Source organism: Thermobia domestica, chromosome 18 (genome assembly GCF_964235325.1).
Source record: "Thermobia domestica chromosome 18, izTheDome1.hap1.1, whole genome shotgun sequence".
In the NCBI taxonomy this organism is placed as follows: Eukaryota; Metazoa; Arthropoda; class Insecta; order Zygentoma; family Lepismatidae; genus Thermobia; species Thermobia domestica.
In genome coordinates this window covers 127,586,959-127,606,355 of record NC_137471.1, presented here as the reverse complement: position 1 = coordinate 127,606,355, position 19,397 = coordinate 127,586,959, and the positions used below count along the sequence as shown (strand labels likewise).

The 19,397-nt window shown below is 38.9% G+C and overlaps 1 protein-coding gene across 1 annotated transcript in view; it reads left to right on the top strand.

The window, feature by feature from the left end:
• The window catches only part of LOC145675236 (putative tubulin polyglutamylase TTLL9), a 104,221-nt gene extending 90,359 nt beyond the window's left edge, over window positions 1-13,862 (top strand). Inside the window, exon 12 of the mRNA XM_081745619.1 lies at window positions 13,570-13,862. Coding sequence (XP_081601745.1) covers window positions 13,570-13,706 — 137 coding nt within the window. The 3' untranslated portion in view covers window positions 13,707-13,862. The remainder of the gene's footprint in view (window positions 1-13,569) is intronic.
• The last annotated feature ends 5,535 nt before the right edge of the window (window positions 13,863-19,397 follow it).

Below are 19,397 nucleotides of genomic sequence, written 5' to 3'. Positions count from 1 at the left end.
TGCAACACTACCAATGTTTAAGAATCTCATGCGACACCAAAAAGATTTAAGAATCTTGTGAGACACCACCAAGTTTTAAGAATCTCATGCGACACCACCAATGTTTGAGAATCTTATGGAACACTACCAAGGTTTAAGAATCTCATGCGACACTACCGAAGTTTAAGAATCTCATGCGACACCACCAAGGTTTAAGAATCTGATGCAATACCACCATCAAGGGTATAAAAGAGATTGTATATCATCACTTTGATTTGCGTCGAGAGCTTTCTAGTGCAATAAATTTTTGAACCTTCAACTGCGTGTACCGCAATTGAGCGCGTTATTCATGAGGCTAAGGGAAAATTTATGTATTCGAGCGCGAAGATTAGGACTTCACAAACGCTTCTGTACCTAGATTTCGAATGATTTTGAACGCTTGTTATATTATTACAGTAGTATGAAGTCAAAGTCTATTAAACGACAAATAATGTTCAATTACGTACCCTATAGGTACGTATTATGGAAATACCAAATTAGCTGATTATTGCGTTTTCTGGGCATTATATGACTAAGCTAATTAGCAAGAAACAAATGTGAATAGGTTTATATCGTACGAAAGAATATCACCACGAAACGAGTTTCTCTAAGATGATTGGTCGTTAGGATATCATTTCCCATCGCTCTTATATTTTGGTTTCTACACAAACGTTTGCTAGTTCGACATTTATGTAGCTTCCAATTTCTCATAATGTTGGATCAACGTTACATATCTATTCAGGAACAATGGAACGTTCGCACCATAATACACACATACACAGAGATATCTTACGAAAAAGAAACTTAATTGTGGTGCTAGAACTCATGACATGAAATGATTGACCAAACAGCACACGCCCAACTGGGTGAGTATGATCATTAGAGTATCTTCCAATACCATTATTTTTTGCATTTTGGACTGAATCTTGTAAGACATTCTTTAGTTTTGTGATATTAAAAACTGAAGTATTTTCTTAATCTCTCGGGGAAACCAAACAATAAACTAGTAAAAGTGAAATATTTTAAATAAAGTATCGAGAAACATCCTGGTAAAAATAGTGAAAGTTAAAAACAAATATTGTAAACACGGAAGACTTTCACAGGAGAAAAGGAACAATCTTATTTTCTCAAATCCGAAATAGAAAATGAAAGTATGGAAAATAAATATATATACTCTAGAAATCTTACAAAAATCATCACATTACAATCACAATTCAACCTCACCGTATTCGCACAACATCGTTTACAGTGGCGTTCAACTTAGCGTTAGTGGTGTTCAGGCTCAGCTGTCAATTGACTGTGCCTGATCATGGACTTCAGCCAAGTGTAAGTACGCAAACATGAACTCTGCTATTGTAATGAAATATGCATATGGCAGTCTTAGCATAAGAACGAGAATATGTAACCCCGTGTAAATCAAAATATTATTTATTATGTTCTCCATTCCCTCATTTACTTTAAATGTTATTCATTTCTCTCTTATCATTTTGGTGACGGTCATATATTATGTACGCATATGCAATAAACTCACTTTTTGTATTATTCTTTTAAGAATCTATTTGTCTCCTTTCAAGCATTATACTACCTGCCCTATGGCAATCAATCGTTTTTTTACGTCTTATGGCTCCCCGGCGGAATATCGAACCCCGGTCCCCGGCGTGACAGGCGGGGATACTACCGAGAAATTTAAACTCTCGTTGTTAAGACTATTTTGTGTACATTTCATATATTTGTAAGGCAAGTCTTTTATTTTCATATTTCATTTTCTTGTTATGATATGCCTATAACTCGTAAACAAGCATCTTTCATACCCCTCACCATGAATTCCACTTCAGACAACAATACCAATAATATTTCTGGTACAATTTCCATAATTCCCGACATATATGATCCAAGTACGCACCCGTCCGCGCAATTATTTTTAAACAATTTTCTCAAAATCGCCTTAGTTAATAATTGGTCAGACTCGAAATGTGTGCAGATTTTTGAAAAATCCTTAGCTGGACCCGCTCATTTCTGATTTTCCACCCAGAACCTTTCATCCCAACTTTGGGCAACTATCCAATGAAAATTCTTACGTCAGTTTGGTCAAGATCAGGTCCCTCTTTCCCGTATTCAGCAATACCGTTCACGCGTTCAGTTCCCCAACGAACTTCTCTCCCATTATATCTTTTCCAAAAAAAAAAAAAAAAAAAAAAAAAAACATTTAGCAGTCCAAACTTATACCCAGCTAGACTTTCAGGAACTTTTGTTAGAATGTTTCTAATATGTGACCTGAATATATTCGTTGGTTCGGGACACGCTCATTTCCTGACTATTCTACCCTCCTAGAGGAAGTATCCTTGCTGGAACGAACCAACCACCTTGTTCACAAACGGGAAACCGAAACAAAGCCACATTCCACCTCCTCGACCATTCCCACAGCGCAGGCTATTTCCGAACTAACAGATCAAATACCTCAACTCCGTCTCCATGTTAATACTCTTTCAAATTCCCAATCCGCATCTGTCCATTTTTCGCCCTCCCGTTCCCGTTCTCCAAGTCCTCATAACCGCTTCTACTCCTTCAAACCATCCCGACCTTCTTCCCCGAACCCAACTCACTCACCTTCCTCTTCCTTCTTCCCACATTCCCATCCCACCAATTCTCTCATTCCCTCCTACCAACACTGCTCTTCGCCGACTTCTCCACATTTTCATTCCACTGTTTTCACGTCAACCTCATGTGCACCTTGCCCTACGCATTCCACTACCCTCCCACATTCCCATACTACCAATCTCAGTACACCTTGCTGCATTAACTGTAACCCACAGCAACATCAATGCCGCCAACACGTTTCCTCAACCCCTTCCCATCCTTCTCATAACTCCACAAACAAACCTTCATCTACAAACAATACCAAACAAAAGAACTCCAAGAAACAGTGGCGCTGCAGTCGGAACAAACAACCTCCATCCCAGAAAGTTTTACCAAACAATCTACCCAAATACCTATTCCTCCATACCCGTTTTATCATCCCTTTTTCCAGTATCCCCCACCTCCGTTCCCTCCTTCTGCCCCTGGGACCACACAAAACACGCCTAAGAAATCAAACAACGGCCTAAATTAGAGCAGGACTCACCCACCCGCGCGTTAACCACCCAATCTTCCCCTTTCCCTTGAACTTCCTCTCCCACCGCGACCAACCAGGACTACCATACCCTTCCCTTGCAGTTTGAGGGCAAATCCCCCTATATACAAGACACTTACGCAAACAAAGATTTACTTTCTTGCCTAGATAGTGGTGCAGACGTGGGATTATTTCCATTTGAATTATTGGAACCAGACGCACATACTTTCCATCTCCCCTCCCTTCTCCACGGCCTGTCCGATAAGCCTGTGCAATAAAATCGTGCTACTATCCACAAAATTAACTTTAATGGTCGCAATTACTCCATTCTTTTTCGGTTAGTTCCCTTCAAAAATTTCCCACACCTTCCCTCGTCACGTTTTTTTTTTTTTGCAAGATCATCAATCCATTTTGGATTACTCAAAAGGCACTCTGCCCTTGAAACATTTTGGAAAAATGCCGCATACTGTAAAAGATAACCCAGTTATTATTAACATCTCGCATTTGTTTCAAAAACACTCCAAACCTCAGGTTGTATTTTTTGCGCGGCGCACTACTATTATTCCCCCTCATTCTGTTAGATTCGTACCACTTGCTACTAATGGTTATTTCCCTGTCACACAGTTTCGCCTACATACACCAATTTCTCGGAATTAAAGTAAATGTTATATGGTACATACTGTAGTTTCCACACAAAACCTTGTTCTACCGTTAGCTAATCTATCGGACAAAAAGCAAACGATTCAGGCTCATAATCCAGTAGTTATAGGTTCTCTCTTTTCCCAACGAGACAATGACCACAATATTCTGACTGTTAGGCAAATATATTTTCCTACAGACGAAGATGCGGCACGCAACAAAGAAAAACGTCTTAAAGAAATTGATCACCTTATAGATATTAGTAAATTTCAGGTGTCTCCAGACATGAATGAGGAGCAACAAGCTCAAATGCGGGAATTACTTTCCGAATGTGCCTTTTTATTTCAATAGGCAAAGGACCATTTCACCAAGATATATTCTTTTGTGGCAACGTTAGATTTAGAAGACAAAACTCCATTTCAGTGTAACTCTTTTGTAATCCCGCACAAGTTAAGGCCTAAAGCGAGAGAATTAGTTATACAACTTTTGAATCAAGGAATGTTTGAAAAATCAAACTCTCCCTATAAAAACAACATCCTCTTTGTTTTAAAACCGAATTCTGAATCTCTCAGAGCCGTATTTGATTTGAGGGTTCTTAATAGTAAATGCCGTACTTTGGCTTCTCCATTAGAGGCCATACAGGACGTGATAGACTCGCTTAGTGATTCCACTTTTTTTTTACGAGTTTTGATCTTCACTCCTCTTTTTATCAATTATCCCTTCATTCTGATGATCGCCCTGCAACAGCCTTTAGTTTAAAGGGCCTCTCTTTGCCCTTCAATCATATGCAACTCACTTCTATCTATGAGTTTCAAAAATTCATCTATTTTATTACAACAGGTACTGCAAACTATTTTTCGGGATTTATATACCAATAATATTACTTCGTTCGTAGATGACCTGTATATCCATGCTGATTCTTTTGACCATATGATGACAGTTTTACGTGCATTTTTTCATACAGCTACAAAATATTCCTTCTAACAAATCAGTATTTGACGCTAGACGGATTAATTGCTTAGGTCATATTGTGAAAAATCATACAGTCAAACCTGATCCTGACAAAACCGCTGCCCTCGTGAATGCACCAAAACCGACCACCATAAAAGGTTAAAGAGTTGGTTACCTTCGGCTAAATACTTTAGGAAGTTCTTCCATCACATTTCTTTCATATTAGCCCCACTTTATGAACCTATTTCGAATGGAAATCACAAATTGACATGGACACCTGAACGTGACCATACCTTCGACCAGATGAAGCACCCCTCACTTCCCCACCAGTTCTTGCTTTGTACTCAACAAAGAACATAGAACATATTTTAATGTGCAATTCCTCAGTCCTAGGCGTTGGGGCCGTATTGTTACAAAAAGACCTTAGCTCTAATGTCATTCAGCCCGTCTGTTATGTTTCTTCCAGGCATCCCAAAACTGTCAACCCACTCCCGATTTTCCATCAGGAATTATATGCAATTTTCTTTTCGCTTAAGAAATTAGAAAAATACCTTTTAGGAAAACATTTTACCTTGATCACTGACAACATTTCTCTCCTTGCTATTAGGAAAACTGTTGTCCCTAACGCAAAAAATCTCCGGTGATCACTTATATCAACACTTTCACTTTTACAATCGAACACGTAAAAAGCCAGTCCAATGCAGTCGCTGATCTACTTAGCCGTTTTCCTCTAGACATCTGAGCAGACGCCATTGCCTTAGAACAAGATGACACTCCCGATGCCGTCCTCTTTACCAATAAGACCGATACTGACCAAACCCACCTACCCTTGGAGGACACTCCTCCTACTATTTTTACTACAATAGATAACAACACTGACCTCCCAAATCTTCAAGTTCAGGACCTTTCTTTTGGCAAAATTATTCCGACTTTAAACACTGAAAATGAATCAGATCCGGCCTCTCAACGTATCACAAAACAGTACATTCTTAAGAACAACATCTTATATAGGAAAATGTATCGTGCCTCGCAAACTCGTTTGCTAGTCTGTATTCCGATCGCACTAAAATCTGCTTTATTTCAAGAATATCACGGTGAACTTACTCATGAAGGCTTTAACAAACTCTATTGGATGATACGCTATAAATATTACGTTCCACGTTTGAAACCTTGGCTAGCGAGTGAACTCAAATCTTGCAAACAGTGTGCAATTTTCAAACGTAATTATTTGCCCAACACCCAAATATACAACGCTTTCCCCAAGCTCCCCTATTTTCGGTTTATAGCTTGGACTTAGCAGGGAAATTCATAGCCAGTGACCCAGAGAATACCAATATTTCTATGCCGTAACAGAACATTGCACAGGCTTTACCATTACACAACCCATCACTACCCCAAATACTGAAAATTTTATCTCCTTCATGCCCAATGAAATCATAATTCCCTTTGGCGTTCCTTCCTGTATTTATACTGACCGTCAATCAAGCCACACTTCCACTTTATCCCTGAGCTTTCTCAAATCACTTAATATTACAGTTAAGTATGGATTACCATATCAACATTTCACACTAGGCAAAGTTGAGCAACGTCTGGGCACGTTACAAAATAGTATTAAATTTCTCTGTCAATCTAACCAGAAACTCTGGCCAAAATATTTGCCTCATGCCACTTCCGCACTTAACAAAACTCCGCGTACATCTCTGGGTGTCTCATTTCATGAGTTGTTATATGGAATACCTCCTCGCCTACAAGTTGATAATTTGCTGCATGTTGAGAAAGAACATCTAGATTTACAGGACCGCCTTTTGGCACTAAAGGAAATGCGGGGTTTAGTTTAATATAAGAAGCATCAAGCATTCGTTGACTTTAAGAAAAAAGTCGAATCCAGAAAACCGCTCACAGAGTTCTTACCGGACTCTCAAGTTATGATTTTTGACACATCCTCTTAGCCTGATTCTTGCAAACCACTTTCCAGACTTTATAAAGGCTCTTATCGGCTCATGTCAACTGTTTCTCCAAACGAAGTCTTAGTTGACATAGACGGTAAACCTACCCTTATAGGAAAGACTCGTTTGAAACATTACGTACCACCAACAACACCTCATCCGGAGTTCGAAATGAAATATAAGCGTTTTTTGAAATCATCTAATTAACGTTTTAAGCTGGCAAAACTTCCGACTTCGTATCTCGTTCTGCCATGCATTCATATTTCTAAAGGAACTTTATTTTAAACTCCCCTGTTAGGTAGGCACCACACTTCACAGCGAATCTTTCTCCCGTGCAATAATTTTTCCGGCCGTTCAATGCACTCATATCTTACCTCCCGAATCCTGCTTTCATATTGAGGCATTGGTTCACTTCCCGACATACCACCTAACCTCTTATCCCTTTTCACCTTTCTTCCCTTCACGTACGTACCCCGCCACTTAAACAATAGCGACACTTAATTTTCTAAAACACCTTTTTCTAAGCATGCAAGGAAAAGTACCGTTTATATTCACTTATTTCCTTCCTGTATCTTACTCTTGAACAGCTGGTTCTGTTCAAACATTGCCGCCTTAAGATGCACGAACGAAATCTGTTGAATATTTCATACAACTCACGCTCGATAAACATTCTTTATATAAGAACAGAAACACCCACCCTTTCCATTTTTTCATCCCTGACATAGTATCTTAATACAACGTGATTAAATTGCATTCCTTTTTACTTCAATAGACGGTTACGTCGTGACCCACCCCAACGAAATACTAACTCCGCCACTATGTCGTTTCCTCCCCTATTACCCCTTTGCCTTTGGTACATCAAAATCACTCACTAATTCCGTATAGCCCTACGATTTGTTCCTTTTCCCTACTCGTCTTTTTTCTCTCCATGGTGAATTCAGCTTTCATCTACATCCTCTATAGGCGTATTCAAAGTCATATCCAAACACATTTTATTTCCCCTCCTCCTGAAACAATTCCACTCACACAGCGATCACAAATGATTTCATAAAAAAAAGTGATACTCACCTCATCACCTCACTCTTCTTTCTTACACATCTCAAACACCACAAACTTCCACGTCATTGTACACGTTAATCACCCGACGTTATCCTCTCTTCCCGCACATCCCCCCGTCACTTTTATCATCATAAACAATAGGTATTTCCTCCAATTTTCCCTCCCCAAAACCTCCCGCCGAAAAGCCAGTGGCAATCTCAGGTCCCTTTTCCTTTCCCAATTCCGGTATGCCCTTAAACATCGCTCATGTAATCTCCTTCGGCCCATACGTATTAACCATTTGTCGAAATTCCATCTTTTTTCACTCACTATCGATCCGTTCTTTCGAAGTACAACACGTATACTGAAGGACATCAGCAAACCCTGTTTCAACCACTTTCCGGTACTTTTCCACAAATACACTTCTCCGCCAGTCATTGACCTTTGTAACCTACTTTCGGGTTACAGCCGAAATGGCCTTTTACCGTTTTTCCCAAGCTACGAACACTCAATCTGGCACTGTCTACCCATTAATATCCATTCATTACAACTTTTCTTTAGTACAAAAAATAAATAAATAAATAAATAAATAAATAAATAAATAAATAAATAAAATAAAATAAAAAATAAAAAATAAAATAAAAATACTCATAACATTTTTAATACCTACCCATTCATACGTTTTTTCCTTTTTTCTTTGCAGCCAAGTTCTTTTTCTATTATCCCTCCTCCCGACAGTAACTGCTTTCGATTCCCGGTTGATATACATCTATATTTCATTTCCGGTCCTATTCTTCATTTTCATTCTACTTGGCCTAATTATTTTTTACTACTGCCTTCGCCGACGTTTACTGTTGCACACTCCCTCTTCATCGCAGATCCTCGTCCTCTGTTGTCCAATACACCCCTACCCCAACCCCTCCGCTATTCCTTCAAGATCAACTTTCATCACCTGGTATCACGGCCCCTTAAACAGCCACGCACTAAATGCACCATTTTCCGTCTGTCACCGATTACATTTTTTTCACCCATGACCTTTGTCAACAGTAATTCTTGTGGTGCATACATAGTATCAAACATGTCCCATCATTTTTTTACTTGTCTCTCCATATTCTTTTTTCTTTCCTCCTCCTACAATGCAATATGAAAATAATGAAAAGCCTTGCCTACAATCTGACAGAGTTACTCATGCACAAGCCTACTTTCATTTCATAATCTACGTCTTTTGAGTTCCTTTTCATCAAACTTCCTGGACCCTTTCTTCACCTGGCCATGGACAGCTATTTCCGGACGAGGGCTACTGTCAACCAAAGCAAGAACCCAAAAAGAAATGCAGCCAGTCCTGCTTCCAGTTCCAGCAGAACCGAGAAGAAATATGCGGCAACTTGTTCCGAGCCGTTCCAGTTCCCAAGAAGAGATGCAACCAAGGAGAGATGCAAGAGTCCTGCTTCCAGTTCCTGCAGAATCCCAGCAAGATGCAGCAATCTAATTTCCAGCAGTTCCATTTCCTGCGGAATCCAAGGAAGAGATGAACCTGTAATGCTACCTCCTTTGGTGCAACTTCCTAAATGGTATTCAACCAGCACCACTTCAAATCATTCCAGTTTGCTGGTCTCTGGACATCCATATGGATTTCCTTTGTGTATCTGTGCACTTTTCCCAAAGTGATCCCACCTACTAGTGCTTTTTTTGGTGTGTTAGTGTTTTTGTGATATGAAAATTAATTACGTCACTGGTTAAAAAGAACAGATGACGAAAAGACTTTTGTTTAGAGCCGAGGATTAAGATATTCTTTTATTTTGTGATATTAAAAACTGAAGTATTTTCTTAATCTCTCGGGGAAACCAAACAATAAACTAGTAAAAGCGAAATATTTTAAATAAAGTATCGAGAAACATCCTGGTAAAAATAGTGAAAGTTAAAAACAAATATTGTAAACACGGAAGACTTTCACAGGAGAAAAGGAACAATCCTATTTTCTCAAATCCGAAATAGAAAATGAAAGTATGGAAAATAAATATATATACTCTAGAAATCTTACAAAAATCATCACATTACAATCACAATTCAACCTCAACGCATTCGCACAACATCGTTTACAGTGGCGTTCAACTTAGCGTTAGTGGTGTTCAGGCTCAGCTGTCAATTGACTGTGCCTGATCATGGACTTCAGCCAAGTGTAAGTACGCAAACATGAACTCTGTTTGCTATTGTAATGAAATAGGCATATGGCAGTCTTAGCATAAGAACGAGAATATGTAACCCCGTGTAAATCAAAATATTATTTATTATGTTCTCCATTCCCTCACTTACTTTAAATGTTATTCATTTCTCTCTTATCATTTTGGTGACAGTCATATATTATGTACGCATATGCAATTAACCCACGTTTTGTATTATTCTTCTAAGAACCTATTTGTCTCCTTTCAAGCACTATACTACCTGCCCTATTGCAATCAATCATGTTTTTCTTACATCTTACTTGGCAAGTAAATAAATCTTTACTCTCAATGTCTAGTAAGTCATATATTATATAGTAATATTTGTTAAGAACTGGAAACACTGTTTTTTCGAAATTTAGACTTCGTTTGTTATTCAAGATGAGGGTGTTGAAGAAGGATGGTGCATTAGGCACGAGAAACCTATCATTATTTCTAAAATTTCAATTTAAGTTTGTTGTTTAAGTGCAATGAACAATAGTGCAGTGATTACATGTACTGCGTGGTTTATTTGAAGTGTTAGTGATAACCAGTGTTTAGTAAGTTACAACAAAAAAACTAGAAACAAGTATTGGAAGTTTCCACTCTTAAATTACAGTCCATTACCAACTAAGTTAAGTTAATCGCGAACATTTAAGAACATAAGCATATAGGGGAAAGGTGGCTAAAGTGACCACCTTAAGATTTTTTTTGAGTCTTATAAAAACATGTTAATAAGTAAATACAAGTTTTGTAATGTACTTTCGTTTTTAAATTGTAAAATATATATTAAAATGAACCTGTTTCGAAGAAGTTTTAGGAAGTAATTATTGATAATTTCAAGTCAGAAAATGTCTACTTTATCCAACCTAGGCGCATGAAGTGGACACGCTTCCCCACAATGTCTGTTGCTTACGGGATATCAATCGCAGTGCCATGATACGGTGTGAGAACTTATGGACTACAATTGACTTGTTAATTTAGGTGGTTAAAATGCATCTTTATATCCAATAGTCATCTATTAAGAGTCCACCTAATCTGAAAGACTCGCAGAAACTGTTATTACAGTAGGTTACCTGTAGTCGTAAGAATACTGAATATAGAGATTTCAACTAGAAACTAGAGCTCCTTTGTGGCTAAGCGGTTAACGTATTATCCTTTGGCGTGGGAGACCCGGGTTCGATTCTCGGCGGGAGCTAATGTGGTTCGGATTGCACGTTAATCAGTAGGACCCGTCTCATATAGCCTTGCTGCTGAAAGGGATGTTAAACTCAAAATCAAGTCAACTCAAAACCACACCTTTCAAAATAGTCAAATGCATTTTTTGGTTAACAGAAGAAAATAGCTGAATAACTTCTTTATTATTTCGTCGTTAACGCACTCATATAAAATCTTTACTCTTACTCTCGATGAAGAATATAAACCTAAGTCTATAGAGTGTATCTAGCGTTATAAGTATATAATAAGTGAACGGCTATTTGACTATTAAAATATTGAGCCAAATTTATTACATAATTTAGCAATATTTGAAACAATTGGAAGCGTCGGGCAAAGTGACCACAGGCGCAGTGAGATAGCCACTTTATCCGCCTCTGCTTCTGACTACTTTACCCGATTGGAGGCACCACATTTTTTTTTCGCTCTGAACAAAAAACTTAAACACCTCTAAATAATAGAAATATTATTAAGAAGCATTACACTAGATAATAAAAATATTATATAGTCATCAGGTTCTATACAGTTGGGAGAAAATCATTGTTAAACTAATACTTATCCTTAGATCTACAATAGATGAAAACACATTTTCTTCATACAAGCAGAACAATTGCGTCTTTCCTCTTTGTCGTCTAGAACTACAATGGCAACTAGCGCAACTGGTTCCTACTTACGGTATGTGTCAAGTATAGGTTAGAAAAGTGCCGATGACTACTTTTCCCGCCCTGGCCACTTTATACTTCCTTTCCTTACAACGTCCCTTTAGGCTTTAAGGAGATGCCCTTTAGGCTGAAGGATAAAAATTGAGTCAATAAGGATGAAACTTACGTGCAAATGTGGTTTACGGTTATTTATTGGCAATGGTGTTACTCTAATTTTTTAAGAACCGGTTCTCTCTCTCTCTCTCGATATGTATATATATATTGCTAGGTAGACAAAATAAATTTTTACTGGATACCACGTAGAGACCTACACAGCATCCTCATACAAGGTAGTATGACGAAATTAGCTAGGACTGAAAATATCTTGGAAACGAATTATCCAAGATAGCTGCTTGCCAGAAAGTATTGGAAAGACCTTAATCCAGCAATGAATAGAGAATTGTTGACAGTGGTATGTATGCGTTGAAATGGAAATAACTCTCACCACTACACTCATGTTTTCCCAGTTCCCATTCTTGAAATCTGAGCATTTGAGATTAAGAAATACACTTTTATACTTTATTCTAAGAGATCAAATGTTTAATCCTGTAGCTGTAAAAATTTCTAAAAACAAAGACAGTGAAACTAAAATTTACTGTCCCTGGGTATACCTGGGAAAATTTACTGTTGTGTCTGGGTATAACAATAGGTTCTGCGAACTGGAAATACTTTAACAACTGGTTCTAGTGAGGTGCGAACCGGCTGAATAGCACCCATGTATATTGGAAGCAATTTAAACTCTGGGTCTTGTTCTTTGCTAACTTCAGTGTTGCATAATGCACTAAAATAAAAATCAGAAATTGCAAACACAGGTGCAATGTGACAACATACCTTAAAATTTCCGTGTAGCATAAATTTGATTTTTTCCTGTGACACGGCCCAAAACAGCTAGACACTGCTGATCGCTCTCGGCTATTTCGACTCATGTGTCACTGAGCTTGGTTTGTGCATGTATGTGTATGGGCCAGGGAACATATTTAACTAGGCCTCCCCCAAAACACACTCCTAGCAATAGGCCTGGTGTGTATCACAACCAAGCCCAAGAATGGGTTTCAACTGAAATCAAACCAAACTGAGCTGACGCATTGCTCGCAATAGTAGAGAGAGACCAGCGCTGTCTTGCTGTTTTGTGCACTGGTACTGGGAACCTCCAAATGCGGATTTGGGGTTTCTATATTCGGAAACTAGCGTGTCTGACCGTTCTTCCTACGCTCACCTAGCCGAGGGGCTCGTCGGATACCGGAGATCCATGTTCCTACAAGTAAATAATCGGTTCTACTGGGCCAGTTCTCGTCACTTCTTGTGAAGATCCTGCTGAATCTCTGTGGTTTCAGGGGCATCGTGGGGGCATAGAATTACGCACCATTCAGGAGATGAGGTTAGACCCAAAGATCTCCACTGGAAGGCTCTCCCTTGGCGCACTGTGACCTGAGAAGTGACTAGAACACTAGCAAGATTGCCTATCGGTTTTTCGACTCTTGTTCGAGCACATCGCACTTTACAACATAGAAACTAACATATTCATAACCTAGAGAACCTAACGGTTTTCTACATACCCATTGGTACTCACCGGTCAATGAAGTAGAGAGTCAACAATGAATTGCGTGGAGTTTCCCTTTGTAAAATGCTTGCACCATACGAAAAATGCTGTTGAGCAGAAATAAAATTAAAATGTGAAAATTGCTTTTTCCAACTTAAGCATGTTTGTTTTCACTCTATACGAATACAAAAACGAATAAATATTTATTTTGTAGGTGGCTACAACGATCGAGAGATTCAGCTTCAAGAACTAAAAGAAAGAATTCAGCAGGTGAAGAGGGTGGAGGACAATTTACAAGATGAAGATATTTTGGCCGTAATACATGAGAAGTTAACAGGTAGTCAACATTAGTGATGCTGGAAATAAAATAAAAGAAAATGAATCACAATATCAAATGAAATTTACGTTTTTTTTCTAAAATTAAACACACTAAAATGAAATATATTAATTAATTAAAATTTACTGTACAGAATTTTCTGTTTATGCTTCAAATAAAATAATTACAGAAGTGTGTTTCAGATCTATGATTTTTTTGTCCCTTGTCCTTTGTGTCTTTGACAACGCTTCGTCGCTGCGCTACTGTAATTTATTTTCTTTCTTTGAGTATCAGTAAATTAGTGACACGTAATTGTGAAGAGAAATATGGTATTACAAAGTCTTTACCATTTGAAATAGAAATAGCTCAGAAAGGTAATGCTCCCGGAAGCAGGAACGAAAAACAGTTCTGATTGGTTGGCGTTATCCACTTCTTGCCACGTTGCCTTCAAATAGCAGAAATCAAACGTTTTTTTCTGTCGGTCTTCGTGGCCGAGTTGGCTAGCGCTATATGCTAGTAACAAAAAGCTCTTTTGGCGTGAGTTCAAACCCGGCCCGAGGAAATTTTTTTTACATTTTTTAACACTTTTTAAATTAAAATAATATGAAAATAATACTCAAAATAGGTGATTTACTTACTTTTGTGCAGATAAGTAGTAGTAGTAGGAGGAGCGGGTTAGAAGCTCCGCAGGGCTTGTTTTGTTTTCCGTTGTACTCCATGATATAGGGCTCGTTTTGTTCCCCTTGTGACCTTGATATAAATTTTGTGACCAACTTAAAACAACTGGCTAGGATAGCGCGTAAAGCAGCTGGCTAGAGTAGAGCGCAAAAAAAGGTACTTCTGGGAGCATTACTCTCCCAAGCGGGTCGTTTTGAAGTACAGGAAATATTCATAAAGGGTGTTCGAAAACATCACATAAGAGCCGGATTTATGTAATTTACCATTAAGAAGATTTTGTGAACTAGGTTTTCATTGAGATACTAGCAAATGCTTCCACACATAATTGCGGAGGCGTCTTGCACGAAATCCAAACACTAATTTGAGTATCTTAGTAAACTATACAATCCCCTTTTCTTCCCTTCTAATTCAAATATCAAAAATGTTTAAGCACTTCTTAAATATTTTACGAAGGAGGAGCAGAAATTAAGGTTGCAAGGCCGATTTTTCTGGAGTTTTGTCTGTTATAGGGGAGTGAGGATTGTGCAGTAATTTTTCATACATAGAGTTAGCAACTGTGCACCTACGGTGATAATTGTAGGTAAACACAAATGGCGACTCGTTTGGAAAACTGGTCTCGCGAAGAAATCCGCTCAGCTATCCAATTTCTGTGGGCGAAACATGTAAAGTCTCGTCAGTATGTCCCAGAATGGTATCGACAGTTTGCGGCTGATGTAGAAAACGTCACCGACGAGACCACATACTCCTCAGAAGACCACCACTTTGTTGAAGCAGTTTCACAGGAACGTCATCGACCACTCTCCCTACAGTCCAGACCTCGCCACTTTCACTTGTCCCCGCACATGAAGGATCAACTAGGAGGCCGTCTCTTTGGTTCATACAAGAAGGTGAAACTCTAGGTTACTAGGAGGGAATGTTCCAATTCATCCCACGCTACGACAAGTGTCTCAACCGATATGCAAACAATGTCGAAAACTAACATAATGTATGTACTATTGGTTAAATGAGTTAAAATTTACACGTTTCACTGCAGGCTTTGTAACCTTACTTTCTGATTACTTCTCGTAAATGAAAAGTTCAAAAACCAAATTTCACTTCTGTAACCTCAAGGAGTTCCGAGATACGAACATCCCATTTTAATAATTGCTGCGAATATTCGTCTTCTTCTACGTTGAATTAAAAAAAGCAAATGTTCTTTAGTGGTATCTTATGTCACAACTACTAAGTATTGTACACTCAACCACAAAAGTATCTCCCCCTAAGTGCTCTAATTCCATTGCTTGGGGTCCACGTAATTTTCAGTTGTGAGAATGCCTAGACAGATGCAACCGAACTTACACGTAACTTTTCTCGGCACTCACAACAGTTGGTAGCCCTGATCCGGGTGTTTATGCATGTAAAATTGCAAAGTAGCGACTAACGAAACAATTCTCCATTGTAAGATGAATCTGTATGGTTCGGATCGTGCTTACCAAAGAACACCATATACAGAGGTTGTTCAGCCTACGTTTGGCCGATTTCGTTCCTTCACTCTCCCGGGCAGAATGGACTCACCCGACCTGGCTCGTGACGTCCTGGAGTGTTGTGCAGTGGCTTCCTGGGAACGGAGTTGTTTTCCCGCGCGGACGACAATAACGCACAAAACAGGACCATTGTTGTGAGTGTTGTGTTAAATTTGTTTCCAAGTGTGTGCGTTTCCTATCTCTGACCAAAATGCCGCCCAAACTACGCCGGGTTGGGGAAGCCTATGTTGCAGCTCATTATGACGCCCACTTTAGTGTTTCTGTAATCAGAAAACAGTGCAAGAAGAATGGTTGCAGCATCAGTTTAAGTGGAATAAAAATGTTATTAAAAAGTACAAGAGCAACGAAGCTCCATCATTTGGATCACAAACGAAGTTGCCTAGGAATCGGGTGTGCACCAAGGCCACCTCCACCACGCAGAGGAAACTTCACAAAATGTCAATGCAAGAAAATCCCCCAACACAAAGGTGTATGGCTAATCGTCTTGATGTGTCTTTGCGGACTGTGAGCAGGACGTTACACCATCAACTCAAGCTGGAAAAGCTCATGAAAGCTTGCGGCCATCTTCTCACGGATATCTACCAAAAGGAACGAATGTGTAACGCCCGGAAGCTGTACGAACGGCATCTGGCTAAACAAAGATGGATGTACGTCGTAAGGCTCCTTGAAGCATGGATTTACCTTTCCGACTGCGGCAAACCGAGAGCCATCATATACCGAGAGAAAGGCGCCAAGAACTTCAGAAGGTTCGTCCGCGTCTGTAAAGAATCCTTTCCAAAAGGGTTCATGGTTATTACTTGCTAGTGTTACCGAGATAAACTGAAGATTCGTAGAGTGGCGAAGAACTGCAAAAATAAATTCGCAGTGTTTGAGGAGCAGATCATGAGGCCGATCTACGAACATGAGATTTCAACAATGTGCGGAAATGACGCCAATCTGGTGCGCATTCGCATGGACAAGGCCTCATCACATGCCTCACGATCGTCCCTTGCATTCTACAGGAAGATGGAGGAGGCAATGGTATACAGATGCTACCTTTCAATGAGGCACCTCTTAAATCTCCAGATGCAAGTCCTGTGGACTATTGTGCATTTTGATTGCTGTAATGGGACAAGATTCCCGTCCCAGTTATACAGAGAAGCTTATCACAGTGGAAATTACGCTGTCTGGCTACTGTTAGGAACCAAGGGAAACACATCGAGCACTTACGGACCTGGCGCCATGGATTCTTCTAAATTTTTAGGTAAAAGTAGCTGAAAATATCAAACCTAGAACAACTGCTGGAAATAAGTTAGTAAATGATTGCGTTCATTGAGAGACCGTTTCCAATTCTCTTCATTCCAACATCTTTTTCTTTCTGGAGGAGAGAAGACCTTTCTTGTCACACTGAATATGTACTGAAATTGAAACATTTGAAAAAGTTTCATTCTGGCCGGTATTCGGATCCGGGCTCGACGAACAGAAGTTCAATACGCTAACCACTTAACTACGGCAACACTTAACCTTTTATATAAACATTTAGCTAGTTAAAATCGTTGCATGTAAGACTATACAAACTACTAATGCTCATAGGAGAAGACGTTCCTTATGAGTGTCAATGACTTACTCGAGATTTCCTTCTTTAACTCAAAAGCAAGTTATATAGAACTTCGTCAATGAGGAAAACATCACAAAACGTTGTTCAAGTTGAGGCTACCTAATAGTTTTTAACTACTCCCGATTTACATTACTACTATTCCTCCTTATCGTAACTTCTGATTTCCAAAGAAGAAGATCCGGCAGCATTTCCGCCGATCCTAAGAATTTCAGTACTCGCGCGCTACCCTAGCCAGCTTTTTGAAGTTAGTCATGTAAAATGTACAGAAAAATTAGAGCAAGAGAACAGAACCTAACCAACCCCTACGAAGCTTCTTACCAGTTCCTATTATTATTATTATTATTATTATTATTATTTTCACTATGGATCTGTATAGTAAAACTGGAAACTTATTTTAATGAAAAATGTTTTATGAAAATCTAAAAAATTCTTGGGCAAGGTTTGAACCCACGCCAAAAACTATTTTCATTACTAGAACGTTGCCCTAGAACACTCGGTCACGAGGGCCAACAGCAGTTGGCTTTAATTTCCGCTATATGTAGGTCATGACTCTTGATGTCCTATTTGTATCGGCCAATAAGATCAGAAATTATCTGAAATTGTTAGAATCTCCCGCACACCAAAGTCTGCGAGGTCGTTAGTTACGCCTCTGGGCCCGTTTCATACACGACGAATTAATTAAGGGGACTATATTGACAAATCTGACAATAATATACGAATATATATTATTTCTAGTGCCTCTAATAGTAGACTTTTTTTTTTTTTTTTACTGAAATGGACCCACGACTCATTATTGTTTTGTTTACCCTTAGTGTGCTGTTCTGTTTATGTAATGTAGCGAACCTGTTTGATGCTTCACTTATAATTTCATTTTCGTATCGTATATGGAGTAAGAAAATTTTGTCTTAAAATGGTAATCCCTCGAACGGCGCGGAGCTTCCCGGGTTGCAGTGGCTCCACTGCCCCCACAAGTTACGGCCTTGCGTCGTTGGAATATTTTTTCATAATTGTAAGGAATTTTTACGTAATTGATTTTGTAATTCTGTTATTCCTTTATTATTATTATTATTATTGCAAAGCCAAGACTTGGCTACATATTTTATATTTTATGAATTTTCTGATTGGATTTCAAGTCTTTTTGTTGAATAATCAACACACTCCAATTTACGGGGGTTTGGAGGAGGAAAATATTATCCTGTTGCTTTTCATTTGTTTAATTGCACGCTACACCAAGCCTGGACACTATATTTCTCCTTTCTGTATCTACGGGAAGTACCCTAAAGATTGTGACGATCAGATGAGAATAAGTGAATAAGTGATGAGATCAATGAACTTTGCGTATTAACATTTAAAGTATCAGATTGTCGGAAAAGTCATGACGTATTTCGGTAAAATATGACAAATGATAGTTTGTGGATATACTAGAGTTATTCGGATCATGCAATAGTTTGTCATGAATAGCTAAGATGTTGAGCATTTTGCGTAGTAATATTGCTGTTTGTTGGATTTGGTTTTACAGATTTGATTAGAGATGGCATGGCTCAGTGAAAACTTGACCCATCACCCACCGCGACCCACTCTGACCCGTGATCCACCACTCACATTGGACCACGCTGACCCACTACCCACAGGACCCACTCCGACCCACCACCCACCATGAACCACTGATCCACCAAAACACATCGTCATCAACTCTGACACATGATCCACGTCCTCTTTTCTACCGATTAAAGAGTTTATACTTGTAATAAAACCAGGATGTCAAATTCTAACTAATCGGAGTTTGAATTTCTACGGTGAATCCCTCAAGCACCGCTCTGTTACAATAATGATGGATCTGACCTTTACGATATAAAATGGTAAAGTGTTTGTCATGGGCAAATTACGATGAATTTCAATCAAATTATCATAGTGTACCTATTTCCGTG